The sequence below is a fragment of the Oncorhynchus kisutch genome, linkage group LG20 (genome assembly GCF_002021735.2).
Source record: "Oncorhynchus kisutch isolate 150728-3 linkage group LG20, Okis_V2, whole genome shotgun sequence".
NCBI lineage: Eukaryota > Metazoa > Chordata > Actinopteri > Salmoniformes > Salmonidae > Oncorhynchus > Oncorhynchus kisutch.
The window spans coordinates 29,131,712-29,148,908 of NC_034193.2; the positions used below are offsets into that span (position 1 = coordinate 29,131,712).

The 17,197-nt window shown below is 40.8% G+C and overlaps 1 protein-coding gene across 1 annotated transcript; it reads left to right on the forward strand.

The window, feature by feature from the left end:
* Positions 1 to 72: 72 nt before the first annotated feature.
* prrt2 (proline-rich transmembrane protein 2) lies at positions 73 to 10,626 on the forward strand. The gene is made up of 5 exons (XM_020454496.2): positions 73 to 442; positions 1,364 to 1,655; positions 1,999 to 2,303; positions 4,970 to 5,099; positions 7,197 to 10,626. Exons 2-5 carry the CDS (start codon positions 1,415 to 1,417, stop codon positions 7,211 to 7,213), a joined length of 693 nt encoding a protein of 230 aa, XP_020310085.1. The 5' UTR covers positions 73 to 442; positions 1,364 to 1,414; the 3' UTR covers positions 7,214 to 10,626.
* The last annotated feature ends 6,571 nt before the right edge of the window (positions 10,627 to 17,197 follow it).

Genomic DNA, 17,197 nt, shown 5'->3' on the forward strand with positions numbered 1-17,197 from the left:
ACCCTAATTATTACACATACCTTAATGTGGGAATGCGTTTAATAAGTAAACTGTTGGCAATCATTTTATCGCGTAAATGTGGCATTGGGAAATTAGGCACTCGACAGAAAGGATGCGTTTCTGTTGGGTGCTGCGCTATCAATCCATCCCTCCCACTGCACGTAGGCTGGGTTTATTCATTTCACGCTTTCCCCCTCTTATCTGATCCACATTCTCTGCACCCTCCCCACCCCCGAAGCGCAGCATTTCGAAAGGGCTCTACATCACGTAATTCAGTACTGTACACGTCTTCCAGAAAATTACAAAAGAGATGCGCGTATTTGGGGAACATAGGCTGTAACGAATATTACATCGCGGAATGCAATTGGGTTCGCTTATGAAAATACTATCATGCAAAATCACGGGTCATTTCGGGTATTTTGAAGAATCCGTTGGATAAAAGGTGAGTTTGTTATTTTTTACCGTGGTCAATTTGCTTATGCCATTATCCTCAATAAAATGGTTTGTGTAGAATGCCAATAGGCCGTGATAACGGCTTTGAATTGAGAATCTGGGTACTTATGTCGTATCCCGTTTTTTTTATGTTTTCAATGCAAGACTACGTTGCTGCATGTGCAGCGTTTTTTGTTTGTTGCCACAGTCATTGCCCTTTTGTTAAACGTTTGCTTTTTATAATTTGCCAATTCCTTCAAATAGGTTATTTATATCCAATGCTCTAGCCCATAATTGTAGCTGTATAATCCCCCTCCCCTTTCACTCTCCTTCCATATGTCTTCACTCTTCCATGTGGCTTTGTCCATGTTACCTTTTTTTTGTCCCATTGTTCTGTGCTAAATAGCCTGTAATCATATGCCCCATTGTGCTCAAAGTGGTTATGAACACGTCAAGAAATACTAGCAGTTCTGTGTACACCTGCACATAGACCTTTTGCCAATACTATTATTAGCATTATTTTATAAAAACGTGGCCCAGCTGCCTTTTTTTTATATCTTTGTATTGAATAATTAATTGATGACAACATTTTATTATACATTTTTACATTTGTTTATTTTTTTGTATTAATTCTCCCCTGAGCGGCAAAGGTCCAGATCAGTGTTTAAAATAGCTGTTTGGCTTCTTAGCCTTTCCTGTTATATTTACTATTACATAAACAGAGCATTGGAGAAAAAAAACTGGTCAGAATTTCTCATCAGACCTTAAGTCCCCCGGAATACTAAAGGAGGTTAATATTATAATGTGCGCTCATATGCCAGTGAGTACAGATTCAATAAGTAAAATAGCAAATTGCTCTGAACAGAGTGTAATAATAGTTGGTAAGCAGGTTTTGTTTTGTCATTGTTCAACCCCTTTGTCTATCCCCCAGGTGTATCGAAGGTAAGCAGAAGCCCACAAGCACACTCCTTTTGTTATCAACATGGCTCTGAACACAAACATGAACCCAGCCCCCGCCATTTGGCCAGGCGAGGAACAGCCATCCCTATTGGACCAAGATGCATCATTGTTAAGCCCAGCTCCCATCATCGCTGTGACTGTCACATCCCCACCAGAGATGGAGGAACAAGAGATCCATAGCACCACCACCAGCTTTGGGCCCTGCCTGAGCCAAGCCACGGCAGGGGAACTGGTCATTGTGATCAATGAGAAAATGGAGAACAGTAAGACATGATAAAACATTTTTATGCAGTGCCGATCCTTACGTATTTTATTAGTGCATAGGATAGTGGAGAGAAGATTTGACCCCATGCAGACTGGTATTTTGTGCTAGGGTTTGCGGCACTAACCACTAGACCACACAGCCCAAGCTTTTTAAGCTCGGACTCATTTAAGTTAAGTGTATGCCCGCGGAATCCAGGACAGTTGTACAGCATACGCTTGCTTGGACGGTTAGTTCGGGGCATGTCAAATCCATTTAATATACGATTCTGGTCTACTAGTGCTCAGGGGACACTAGTTCAATCATTTACTGATGCTTTTCATCCACATCCCCCCCCTCTCTAGGTAATGGTATTCACCCAGCCCCTGCTGACACCGCCTCCTCAGTCATCTCCTCACCTCCCAGAAGGCAGCAGTCCATTTCTTACTCCCACCACCCCCACAACAGCAAGACCCGGAAGGGGAGTCGTGCCGGTTCCATCGGCTACACCGCCTTCTCCCCCCGGCCCTCCATCTCACGCCACTCCAGCATCGCCACCAACCCACCCATTGACAGAGCCAAGCCTAAAGACTACCTAATACTGGCTGTGCTGGCTTGCTTCTGCCCTGTCTGGCCAATCAACATTGTGGGGTTTGTCTACTCTGTTATGGTAAGCCTCTTTCTTTTGACAGGTTAGAAATGTAGATGGAGAGAAGAATATAGCACAGTAAGGGAGTGGCAAGACCGGGGATTGAACTGCAGGACTACTGCTAGACAACTGTGTTCCTCTTTCTGTCACATTTTAGTGTGAAATGATCTGCACTGTTTGCTAAATACTATTTTTAGTACAGCTTTGAAGACCTTTGCCTTTATGCTTGTGGTTTCATATTCATCAGAAAGTTCTGTATCTTTGTATCAGAAACTACTTCTATTCATCTTAGACTGCTGTGGTGTTATTGACGGTTAGCACCAGTTTTGTAGCCTGGTCCCAGATCTGTTTGTGGTGTATAGCCAACCTCTATGGTCATTGTCATGCCAGTTCATAACCATAGGAGTTGGCAAGAGCGCACAAACAGATCTGGGACCAAGCTACCAGCTTTGTGTCTGGCTTCAGAATACCTTGTGCTGTTAGTGTTAGTCTGTTTTTATCTCTATTAAACAATTTTTGGGTAACAATTAAGTACCTTTCTGGTCAAAATAAACAAAAAATAGCTTCTTAGCAAAAGGTAAGTTGTTTACTAGAACTATCTGGGAGTGGGCAGGTGAAAGCTGAAAAATAGCTTGTTATTGGCAGAGGTTTGAAATAATTGTTCTTATTGGTCTATTAACTAATTAACAGCATGGTCACCTTGGAAAGCCAAAACTCCATCCCACCAAAACAGGATGAAATTTCAGGTGGTCTTTTCAAACGGCTCTTAAACTAAAAGGGCATTATCATAATTGTCACAATTTCACAGTATTATTCCAACCTCAAAGTGTGTAAATATACACTATACAGTGCCTTCGGAAAGTATTCAGACCCCTTCCCCACATTGTCACATTACAGCCTTATTCTAAAATGGATAACAAATCCTCATCATGCGAAAACAGGTTTATCATTTTTTGCGAACATTTTAAAAATAAAAGAACATACCTTATTTACATTAGTATTCAGACTCTTTGCTATGAGACTTGAAGTTGACCTCGGGTGCATCCTGTTTCCATTGATCATACTTGATGTTTCTGCAACATGATTGCAGTCTATCTGTGGTAAATTCAATTGATTTGACATATTTTGGAAAGGCACACACCTGTCTACATAAGGTCCCACAGTTGACAGTGCATGTCATCGCAAAACCAAGCCGTGAGGTTGAAGTAACTGTCTGTAGTGCTCCGAGACAGGATTGTGTTAAGGCACAGATCTGGTTAAGGGTACCAAAAAATGTCTGCTGCACTGAAGGTCCCCAAGAACACAGTGGCCTCCATTCTTAAATGGAAGATGTTTTGAACCACCGAGACTCTTCCTAGAGCTGGCCACAAGGACAAACTGAGCAATCGGTGGAGAAGGGCCATGTTAAGGGAGGTGACCAAGAACCCGATGCTCACTCTGACAGAGCTCCAGAGTTCCTCTGTGGAGATGTGAGAACCTTCCAGAAGGACAACCATCTCTGCAGCACTCCACCAATTGTGCCTTTATGGTAGAGTGGCCAGACGGAAGCCACTCCTCAGTAAAAAACAGGCACATGACAGCCCACTTGCAGCCAAAATGCACCTAAATGACTCTATGAGAAACGAGGTTCTCTGGTCCGATGACACCAAGATTGAACTCTTTGGCCTGAATGCCAAGCGTCACATCTGGAGGAAACCTGGCACCCTACGGCGACGCATGCGGTGTGAATGTTTTTCAGAGGCATGGACTTGGAAACTAGTCAGGATTGAGGGAAAGATGAACGGAGCAAAGTACAGAGAGATCCTTGATGAAAACCTCCTCCAGAGCTCTCTGTCCCAGTCTGCCGTCCTAAGGTTCACCTTCCAACAGGACAATGACCGTAAGCCCACAGCCAAGCCAACGAAGGAATGGCTTCTGGACAGGTCTCTGAATGTCCTTGAATGGCCCAGCCAGAGCCCGGACTTGAACCAGATTGAACATCTCTGGAGAGACCTGAAAAAAAACGACGAAGCTTGAGAGGATCTGCAGAGCAGAATGGGAGAAACTCCCCAAATACAGGTGTGCCAAGCTTGTAGCGTCATACCCAAGAAGAATCAAGGCTGTTATCACTGCCAAAGGTACTTCAAGGTACTGAGTAAAGGGTCTGAAATACTTATGTAAATGTGATATATTAAAAAAAGTACCAGTTTTTGCTTTGTCATTATGGGGTATTTTGTGTTGATTAAGTGAAGGAAAAAAACAAATTAATAATTTTAGAATAAGGCTGTAACGTAACAAAAATGTGGAAAAAGTTGAGTGGTCTGAATACTCCCCGAATGCACTGTATATTCAACAGTATGTGGACACCCCTTCAAATTAGTGGATTTGTCTATTTCAGCCACACCTGTTGCTGATGGGTGTATAAAGTTGAGCACACAGCCATGCACACAAACATTGGCAGTAGAATGGCCTTAGTGAAGAGCTCAGTGACTTTCAACGTGGCAACGTCATAGGATGCCACCTTTCCAACACGTCAGTTCAACTCCATATTAATGCCCATGATAATGGAAGGAGATGTTCAACGAGCAGGTGTCTACATACTTTTGGGCATGTAGTGTTTATAAAACACAGTAAAATCATATTTTTGACTGCACTGGGCCTTTTAAGCAGTCCATACCTAACAAACTGCTTCCTTCCTCTTTTCCTAGTCCAAGAACAGTCTGGAGCAGGGCAACCTGGATGGAGCTCGACGACTGGGTCGTCTCGCCAGGATGCTCTCTACAGTTTCACTGATAGGAGGGACAGTCATCATCATTGCCTGCATTGTAAACCTGGCGAGTGAGTATCACAGTTGGCCAACCTCTGTTTGCTTGTATTTATAAAGAGTTAGAGTAGGAGTGCTGATCGAGAATCAGTTTTGTCTTTGATCTTTAAAACAAAACTGATCCTAGATCAACACTCCTACTCAAGACTATGAATACGGGCCCTACTCTCTTAATTTCTGAATCCTACCAGAAGTCCCAAAGCCTTTCCAACAAATCCCATGGCCGGCACTCTTCGAGGACTTGAAATGCAATCCTCCTTCCTTCCCTGATGTCTGTGAAAGTGTACCAAAAAGGGTTCTGTTAATTACACTTGTGTGATGAGTAACCATGCCTGAGACTTGTTAGCTCCCAGAGCTAATGCATGGACTTAAGCTCAGGGGCCTATGGGACTCTGAGGGTTTTATATCCTTCCCAAAAACATTAGGGTGATCACATTTCACTTATCTAATCATCCAATCACTTAAAGATCATTGGTCATTTACAGCACAGGTCTCAAACTCATTCCATAAAGGGCCAAGTGTTTGTGGATTTTCACCCCTCCGTTGTACTAATTAGTTAGGAACTCCCCTCATGTGGTTGTCTAGGTCTTCATTGGAGACAAATGAAAAAGTAATAACAAAAATGAGCAGACACTGCCCTCCATGGAATGAGTTTGACAGCCCTGAACTACAGGGAGCAAGGAAGGCTGCGTTTTAGAGGAATCAAACAGGGCCCAGTTTCCCTATAGCAATGGAACTTAGGCTTACGAGTGTTAACGACACATCGTTTCCGACAACTTCCGAAGATGTAACATGCTTCCCAAAACTCCACGCTAAGTGTGTCGTTGTTTTTACTTATCTATAAAAAAAAAGTCAGCGCTGCTCTCCCATCAGCTTTTTCCATTTGAATTTTACCCTTAACATTTAGAATTATTTCACCATATTTATGATGGATCAGCTCCTAGAGAGATGTTATCACCTATAAGGTTGCAAATATTGAGGTGGCTTATTCTAATGCTTAGCTGACCCTATAATGCACAAAATCACAGATTTGGCACATCATTGCGTACATGTTAAAGGTCATGAAATATCTTGAAGCAAAAATGACAGTGTAGCCTACATTTAGCTAAATAGAACTCAGGTGACTGAACATGAAATTGATTTAAACAAAAAATGTCATTTATAGGCCTATGTAGCCTATACTGTATTTATTTTTTAATGCAGTCATCTGTTTTCATTTGAAGCATATCTTTATCCTTTGCTCGTAACAATTACAAAGACATTGGCAACCTTGTATTTGTAGTCAACTTCGTTCCGAAGTTATCAGTGGTCACTGAGTGACCAGATAAAAAGCTTGGTTCTATGTTTAGTGGAGAACTTCTGTGTATAAAGTGATGCAAAAGAGCATCTAACGACTCACTTAGCAGTCTGAGGCAGTCGGGTAAATAACAAGCGTTTTCAAGTGATGCGCCTAGCGCTTAAGAGTGTTGGTCCAGTAACCGAAAGGTCGCTGCTTGGAATCCCAAGCCGACTAGGTGAAAAATCTGTATGTGCCTTTGAGCAAGGCCCTTGATCCTAATTGCTCATGTAAATCGCTGTGGATAAGAGCGTCTGCTAATTATCTAAAATGTAAGTGCAACTTTAATGATGGTTTTGGGAAACAGCTCAGAGATTTTGCTCCTGCAAAGGTTTTAACAATATACTTAGCCTTAAGATGCGTTTGGGAAACTGGGCCCAGGACTTTTGTGTGTGTCCACTGGCTCACTCCAAAAATACTCACACAGCCATAAGCTGGGTCAATCACTCAAAATAAATTACCCATGTGGGATTGTTTAGTTCACTTAAGTTCAATCAAATGCTTAACAACAGCACTTTGGCTGTTTTCGAATGTGAAAAAATGTCCTCCCATCGGGTCTTAAGCCAAAGAGATGTCCTAATTAACTCACCGAGCAGCGACTGGAGCTAAAACTATCATATTGTACACACAACTGGACCGGCCCTTTTTTGATACGTTATGTAACTGTTCTCTGTAGCTCTGTTTGCTTCTACTTCCATATTGAGCTGGCAGAATGAAACATTGCTTTACTAACTGCTGATGTGTTCCTTCTTTTTTTATTTTCTTTTTGTTTTAGTAAATGTGAAATCCTGAGTATCGTCTTGCCGTGAAACAGGATCTAACAGTTGGATATCCGGAAACAGGACCCATCTAGCTGACTGTTCCTTTTTTACCGTCTCTTACAGTGTAGTCATTAACTGGACATGCTATGAATATTATACACCTGATATTACATACCTTTCTATAATTGATATTACGTAATCCTTTGTGAATGAAAAAACTATATGCAAGATGCTTCCGCTCCGAACTGCTCTGGGCTTCTCCAATGATGGATCTTGCAGTGGAGAAACAGACGATCGGAATAATCCCTTACTTTGTATTCTGCCCAACACTGAACACTGTCCTTGACAAGGCGCCATTACCTCAACCACTGGCCATGATCAGAGAGACCGACCAAAAACGAGATGTGGTGAGAAAGGTTGACAACAACAACAGAAGAGATTGTTTAAAGGAGGTGTGATCCATGTGAGAGAAACTGGGAGGATTGTTTCAGAGCTTGATTACCTACAATCATTGGAGGACAACAAAATGTCTGCTTAGTCCATCCTTCCTTGCCCTGACGAAAGGACACATCAGAAATTCAGCTTGGCATAAAATCCCATCGGTACATGAAGGTGCTTGAGGGATTTGCCGTGCAATAGAAACTCAAAGAAGAAATTAATTTCAGAGGAAGAATTCCCCTTTCATTTCTGAATAGGCTTAGATTCTAGTTTCAGTCAGTGCATATCCTTCTTGTCTTTCAGGCTACTGTTAGCCATTTTGTAATTTAAGTGTGAGGGCAGGCGGGAACGACGCTCACCAACATACAACTGCTGAGAAGATGGAAGGGATCAACATTTCTTGGGCACGAAGCAAAGTCAGAGTAAAGGACACAATTGTGCCAAAAAAATAAAGTTGTCATTGTGCTTTAAAGCTTTTGGTGACCGCAATATATATCTCCATGTGTTTGGCTTAGGACCTGGAAATAATGTGAAATGGATACAAAATGGGTGGCAGGAGGAACACAAAATGACATGTAATTCAGTGACTTTATATCCATTTTCCACACTGAGGATGGGCCTTTAGACTGTTAATGAATGAGAGCATTGCTGACCAGAGAAGTGGAAAAACCTCAAAACAAATCATAGCAGGTTATTTACAGCGTCGATGTGAATTGTTAAAAGTTCTGCCACCGTGAATCGGTGAAACTTTACTTCTTGTACCTTTTTGATAATGTTTTAGATTTTAAACCACAAGTTTCATCATCTGATGCTTTTGAAGTACAGAGCTATCCATGATAGATGGCCGTGGTGTGTGTGTCCATATGCATATACCAAATTACATAGTCACTGCACTGTTGTGGCTGGTCACAATAAATTGAATTGCCAGTCTTCACTTTGGTGATCCTGGAAATACGGTAAGAGCCCTGGGTATCGAGTGTATGGGGACCCAGAGAATATAATCTGTAATCTTTCCGATTTAATCAAGTGGGTATCTGATCCCCATGCTGAGTAACTAGTGGTGGACTTTAAAGGGAAGGTTCAGTTCACTTGACATTTTCATTGGTTTATTCACTTAATTGTGTTGTCGATTGATCCAGGCATTTATGTGCAGGGTTCAGATTTGTTTAAATCGCCACAGCTAACTAGAAAACAATGGAAACAAAAGGGGGCATTGTTGGTGGTAAAAATGGTGTGGCCAAATCAACTCAAATGAAGTCAGTAGCCAGGTTTCCATCCATTTGGTGACAGATTTTTCATAATCTGCATACAGAAAATGTGAATATTTTTCCACCAGTGGTGTGTTTCCACCAAACTGAATTGGTGCGGATACAAACCAGTGCGTGACGATGTAGTGCACGCAATTTGATGTTTAAATCTTAATTCAATGTGTTTCCATTGCATTTTTTTAACTCGACCAAAAGTTTTGTCACAAATGTTGCTTTTAATAGCTAATGTGCCTACTCTGGTTCTGGTACGTGCGCTCTAGCCAACAGATCTCAGATACAGTACAAATAGACAAGTCTACATGAGATTATTACGGATAAGAGCAAGAATATTTGATTTTTTAACGGCAGTCAAGCATCGATCATCATGTCGTCTGAATAAGACCCTATTTATTGGGAAGGAGTGTCATCACCGAGTCTCATCACCGTGAACGTTCACCACCCTGTGAAATTCATCATAATTTATTTAATCTATAGCCTAATAAACTGCATGGTTTCCCCGAGTTGTAGTGGGAGGACCAAACACCATATCATCACGTGACTCCAAGTTTACTTTGATATGATGGTTATTATATCAATATTTGCGCCTAGTGTTAACACCGCATATTTAATTTTACCAACACAAAAAGATCCCACCACGTCGAACGAAAAAATTCTGCCGGTATATTCTGTCGGTATTTATCAAATTGGACCGACACGTCATGTTTCCGTCACAGCTGAAGTGATTTTATATCGATACACAGTATGACTTTACTCTCATAACTGGATGGTAACGTGTTTGAAGTTCCTTGAAGTGATTTGTCCACAAAATTCGAACATGCAAATTATGCCCCTGTTACTCCTATAGTGTTTTGCTTAGCGGTGGCTAAAATAAAATTGTTTTACCCCGCATTTAAAATGTTGACTCAATTTTCAATCATCAAAGCCGCAATTAAGTGAATAAATTGATGGATAAAAATAAATAAACGTTTTTTACAATGTATCTACCCTAGAATCCAAGCAAAATTTCTGGTTAGTATCTACCTTTCATTCCCACTTCTGTTGCCCAACACTTTTGATGGGTAATTATTTAAAATTGGAACTTTAAGTTAAAGGTAGATGAAATGGCATTGCCATGAGCAGCTTCGCAAATATTGATGAGCGAGATGCAAGGCACTCACACGGTCCCACAGTATATGCACATGTGCACGGAAGAGAAGTTGAGCCTCACACTTCAACGCTCTTAGTTGTTGCAGAAATTGACCCACTACGCTGTTTACTTAATGCATCTGTCATGCCTCTGAGACTACCTTTAATTTAGATACTACTATGCCTTGACCTCAAAGTCCATCAACTGCAATTCCTACCCTAATGCAAATTTTCTGTATGATTTAATATATTAGGCATTTTTCCCCTCTGTTAGTGTTTAGATGTTAAAATTAATTGTAATCAAGAGTTGATATTATTCTGCAGATAAGGTAACGTATATATTGTGGCGTCTTCATAGTTATGAGTTAACATTAAAGCTCTTATAATGTGGACAGGAGAGGTAGTCTGCTAGTCTTTGTTAGTCTTTATTAGTCTTTGTATTACCATTGGCTACTATAATCTATGTGGATATTGGCATGTTGTTGATTTTCATTGATGTATGACAATTTTATAGAAGTACAACCAAAATCACATGGATAAGAAAACCTGGCACTAGAGATACTTGTATCCTTCCAAGGCACATTCTTAATAAAGACACATTGCATGAAAATTGGTCTGTTAGTCTATCACAGCATGACTTGAAATGAAAGAGGGAAAACTGTTGTGTGGGAGTGCATGCATGTTACACAGTTAGAGTATGTCAGCTTTGGGGATGAAGAGTGCTTAGTGTTGTCAGGCATTTGAGTGAAGAGGGGGAGAAGGAAGAGCAAGACATTTGAGGGTGAGGGGCCTACAGGCAAAAACCACTGATAGTTCTAATGAGCAGGTAGAATATCTTTGATGATTAGCACCAAGAAACAACACTTAACCTGTCTTGGTAAAAGTTAGTGAGATGGATCATTTTTATCTTGTTTTGACATTGATGTGTGGATATTGAGGTTGAATCTGTATAATTTATTATGGACGTCATATGTATTCCAGCAACATTTCTGAGTATTGCTCACCTTGGGAATGCTGACTCGTATGGGTTGAAGCTTTGAAAGCATTTTCATCTAAATGCTCTTCTTTTGTCCTTATTGACTACAATCAACGAATGTATTCAGACCTATATATCCAGATTCGGTCAGTCTTAACAACTGCATGCTCTGTATCTCAGCGGGAGAAAGACTGGTGTTAAAGTCCATTTAGAGTGTAGGAGGCAGGGAAGGGACAGTGCAGTGCACAGCTGCCATTTGCTTGCAGCTGCATTAGTGCTAGAGCATTAGTGCAACAACAACTTTAATCCTCAACTCATCACTGAAGATGAAAATACTGAACAAAATGGAAGTATTCAGACCCCTGGACTTTTTCCACATTTTGTTAGTCGTATTCTAAAATTGATGATGAAAAGTTTTTATTTAATCAATCTACACACGGTACCCCATAATAAAAAAGCGAAAACAGGTTTTAGAAATTATTGCAAATTTTGCAAAAATGAACAACTTATTTACTTAAGTATTCAAACCCTTTGCTATGAGATGCGAAATTGAGCTCAGATGCATCCTGTTTCCATTGATCATCCTTGACAGTCCACCTGTGGTAAATTCAATTGAATGGACATGATTTAGAAAGGCACACACCTGTCTATATAAGGTCCCACAGCTGTCAGAGCAAAAACCAAGCCATGAGGTCGAAGGAATTGTCTGTAGAGCTCCAAGACAGGATTGTGTCGAGGCACAGATTTTGCGGAAGGGTTCCAAAAATGTCTGCATCCTTGAAGGTCCCCAAGAACACAGTGGCCTCCATCATTCTTAAATGAAAGAAGTTTGGAACCACCGAACTGGCCAATCGGGGGAGAAGGGCCTTTGTCAGTGAGGTGACCAAGAACCCAATGGTCACTCTGACAGAACTCCAGAATTCCTCTGTGGAAATGGGAGAACTTTCCAGAAGGACAACCATCTCTGCAACACTCCACCAATCAGGCCTTTATGGTAGAGTGGCCCGGCGGAAGCCACTCTTCAGTAAAAGGCACATGACAGCCCGCTTGGAGTTTGACAAAAGGCATCTAAAGGACTCTGACCATGAAAAACAAGATTATCTGTTCTGTTGAAACCAAGATTGAACTCTGGCCTGAATGCCAAGCATCACATCTGGAGGAAACCTGGCACCATCCCTGTGATGAAGCATGGTGGTGACCGCATCATGCTGTGGGGATATTTTTCAGCGGGAGAGACTGGGAGACGAGTCAGGATCGAGGGAAAGAAGAATGGCGCAAAGTACAGAGAGATCCTTGATGAATACCTGGTCCAGAGCGCTCAGGACCTCAGACTAGGGCGACAGCTCACCTTCCAACAGGACAACGACCCTAAGCACATAGCCATTCTTGCGTTGTCTTGGCTTCGGGACAAGTCTCTGAATGTCCTTGAGTGGCCCAGCCAGAGCCCGGATTTGAATCCGATCAAACATCTCTGGAGAGACCAGAAAATAGCTGTGCAGCGACGCTCCCCATCCAACCTAACAGAGCTTGAGAGGATCTGCAGAGAACAATAAGAGAAACTGCCCAATTACAGGTGTGCCAAGCTTGTAGCATCATACCCAAGAAGACTCAAGGCTGTAATCGCTGCCAAAGGTGCTTCAACAAAGCACTGAGTAAAGGGTCGGAATACTTATGTAAATGTGATATTTCAGTTTTTTTTATTTGTAATACATTTGCAAACATTTCTAAAAACCAGTCATTATGAAGTGTTGTGTATAGATGAGGGAAAATATAATTTAATCCATTCTAGAACGTAATAATAGGTGGAAACCGTCAAGAGGTCTGAATACTTTCTGAATGCACTGTATATTTGACCTTGTGTTTTAGTTAATTGTCCTGCTGAAAGGTGAGTTTGTCTCCCACTGTCTGCTGGAATGCAGACTGAACCAGGTTTTGGTCTTGCATTTTGCCTGTGCTTAGCTCTCCTGTTTATTTTCATAAAAATATGTTTTAAAAACATTCTAGTCCTTGCCGATAACAAGCATACCGGTAACATGATACAGCATCCACCATGTTTGAAAATATGGAGAGTGGTACTCAGTGATGTTGGATTTGCCCCAAACAACATTTATTTGCTACATTTTTTGCAGTTTTAAGTTAGTGTCTTGTTGCAAACAGAATGCATGTTTTTGAATATTTTTATTCTGTACAAGCTTCCTGTTCTTTTCATTTAGTTTAGTGTTGTGGAGTATCTAAAATGTTGTTGATCCAGCCTCAGTTTTCTCCTGTCTTGACCATTAAACGCTAACTGTTTTAATGTCACCATTGGCCTCATGGAAACCTGAGCGGTTTCCTTCCAACTGAATTAGGAAGGACGCCTGTATATTTGTGGTGACTGGGTGTATGGACCATTATAATGCACCTGTCTCAACATGGGCAGCGGGAAATAATAAAGGCAATCTATGAATGGAGGATGCTTTCCCCATGGTTCAGTTTCATGCAAGCTAGGTAGGCTATACTCCTGTTGTAAAGCGAAGAAATGTACTTAATATTAGGAAAATTGAAATAAATATAGTAGGCCTAGCCTATAGAAAGATGATGGATCCTCTTTTTAATAAGATTGTTTTCTCACAATTGCATAGCCTATTGAAATGTTGCGCAACATGAGCGCATGGGCTTTTGTGAAGTGCTCATGAAGTGTTTAGAGGGACAATAGAGTCCTGAGTACCAGGCAGTTGGCAAGTTTGGTAGGCTATTAATGACCAGCAGCAGCATCAGAGCTTGGAAAAGCCTAATTACTGTGACTAAACGGTCACGTGGAATTTGACTGTGATCATGACTCGTGACCGCCGGTGTGGCAATAATACTGTCACCATAACAGCCCTAACCACAATTACTGACCACAATTACTGACGACAACTACACAACTCCTGACCACAACTACAGAACACAACTAATGACCACAACTCCTGACAATAAATACTGACCACAATCACACAACTACTGACCACATAACATCTGACCACCACTACTGAACCATACAACTACTGACCACAACTAATGACCTAACCTACTGACCACAACCACATAACTTCTGACCACAACTACTGAACCATACAACTACTGACCACAACAGCTGACTACAATTACTTCCCACAACCACACTACTGCAAAAAACTCCTGACCACAACCATGCAATGACTGACCGGAACTACTGACCACAAGCACATAACTGTTGACCAAAACTACTGACCCCAACCACACTACTGACCACACAACTATTGAGCACAACTACACACCAACAGACCATAACCCCTGGCTACCACTACTGACCACAACCAAACAACTACTGACCACAAGTAATGACTGCAACTACTGACCACAAATACTGACAAGTACTGTCACAACCACATATCTACTGAACACAACTCCTGACCAAAACTACTGACCACTCGTTGATATGAAAGTAAAGTTTCAAACAACAATGTGTCAGCATCATTAGGTGAAAATGGATGAGAAATATTCGGAAATACGTGGTGATGAATCCAGGCCTTAATCCCTTTCTCTCCAATATTCTCCTAATTCTGAGATATTTGGATGACATTTTCATGATCTATACAGGCACCCAGGAACAACGTTTGGATTTCCATGCTTATCTAAACTCTATGAATGAACACCTTCACTTCACCATTAACTATGACCAATCACAAATCAGTTTTCTTGATGTGATGGTTATTAAGGACGAACCCTCCCTCTACAGATCTCTATAGGAAACCTACGGACAGAAATGCCCTCAGAGGTAACAGCTTTCAACCACGTCCACTTTTTAAAAGTCTCCCTATAAGTCAATTCAGTCGTATCAGAAGAACATCCAGCTCTAATGCTTCTTATCAGAAACAGACCAAGGACCTCACACAAAGATTTAAGGAAAGGGGGTACAAAGACAATTGGGTAAAACATGCCAATCATCGTTTTGAAGGACTAACACAGTTGCAAAGCCTTAAAGAAAAAGCAGACCATGTCCCATTGTGCTTTACCCAATACTCACCATTGGGGAAGACATTTAAGGACATTATCAGGAAACACAGGTACATTATTGATTCTGACCCACAATTGAAACTCGTTTTTAAATATCCCCAATGTATGGTTTTTAAAATACCTCCAAATGTGAGAGATATTGTGGTTAAATCTCATTACCCACCAGAGAAAAGGGAAATATTTTGGGACAAGGCTCCGGAGGGTATTACAAATGTGGCCAATGTGCTCAATGCAGCTTGACCTACAAATGCAACTCATTTACACCACTCCACCCCCCCACACAGGACAAAGATTTAAGATCAAGGGCCTGATTACCTGCATGTCCACCAATATTATTTACATGTTGAAATGTCCTTGTGGTCTGTCTTACATAGGTAAAACCACTAGAAGCCTTAAGACAAGGATCAGTGAGCACCGACAGGTGAGACAACAAATCTGGTCGCTTCTCATTTTGTACAAGCTGGACATCCTATTAGCTCTCTGTGATACATTGGAATAGAAATGGTCAAGATGTCATGCAGGGGAGGGGACATTGAGAAGAAACTTCTTCTAGGGGAATCTTTCTGAATCTACAGGCTGAACACTGTCTCCTCTTGGCCTTAACGAGGAGTTTGACTTGAAACTGTTTTAAATTGTCTTTGTTTTTTTTTCATCCTAATTTAATATTGTTTGTGTATGTATATTACTATAAATATGATCATACACAGAGAATGTGATCAATATATTGTGATGCATTGAATGTTAATATCGTGAAACTATGTTATAAATGTTCTACCTCCTGTTTCAGGAGGTGATGTCACTGAGTACTGCCCCTATATATAGGACCTTCCACCCCCACCTGGAATATGGATGCCTAATGAAGACCTAAGGGTCGAAACGATGTACGTAAATATCACCTGTGCGCTTGAGCAGCAGTGTGCAGCGTTTTCCTTTCTGTTTTCCAAATACTCCTACTAGACAGATGGAAAGATACTAACGTACATTTTCCAGAAAGGAAAATGAAACGTTCATTTTCCAACCTGAGAGCCATTTAAAAACAAACGATCTAGAATTCCTGTTTCTTATATGAAAACATCGAGAAGTAGTGGAGGGTAAATGCAAATGCAGTTTATCCAACTGTTGTGAAAAAATGTATTAAGTACAAACAGTGGTTATGGATAGGATGATCTGGCAGAATCTATTCTTCCGCAGCAGTTGACTATGTCATTACTCTAGACAAGATTAAAACAATCATGAACGAGCATCATTAGGTTAACCCTTTCCAGCCTTGACGGAATGTTCAATTTCTTTCTGGATCATGACCTCTACTTGCATTAATGAGTATAATTTGTTGGAGTAAAACCATATATGACAACACAAGATATATATATATATATTCTACCGGTCAAAGGTTTTAGAACACCTATTCATTCAAGGGTTTTTCTGTATTTTTACTATTTTCTACACTGTAGAATAATAGTGAAAACATCAACACTGAAATAACACATATGGAATCATGTAGTAACCAAAAAAGTGCTAAACAAATCTAAATATATTTGAGATTCTTCAATTAGCCAGCCTTTGCCTTGACAGCTTTGCACACTCTTGTCATTCTCTCAACCAGCTTCATGAGTTATTCACTTGGAACGCCTTTCAATTAACAGGTGTGCCTTGTTAAAGTTAATTTATGGAATTTCATATTTAAAAATGTTTAAAAAAATGAATGGGTGAATCATCTTTAATATTGTGGATTGTTGCTTCCATTAATGTAATTGTCTGCATCAATTTGTGGAATTTCTTTCCTTAATGCGTTTGAGCCAATCAGTTGTGTTGTGTCAAGGTAGGGAGGTATACAGAAGATAGCCTTATTTAGGAAAATACCAAGTCCATATTATGGCAAAAACAGCTCAAATAAGCAAAGAGAAAGAGAATGCTGGCCTTCTAGGCAGAGTTGCAAAGAAAAAGCCATATCTCAGACTGGCCAACAAAAAGAAAAGATTAAGATGGGCAAAAGAACACAGTCACTGGACAGAGGGACTCTGCCTAGAAGGCCAGCATCCCGGTTTCGCCTCTTCGCTGTTGACGTTGAGACTGGTGTTTAAACTCAGCAAAAAAAGAAACGTCCTCTCACTGTCAGCAAACTTAACATGTGTAAATATGAGTATGAACATAAGATTCAACAACTAAGACATCAACTTAACAAGTTCCACAG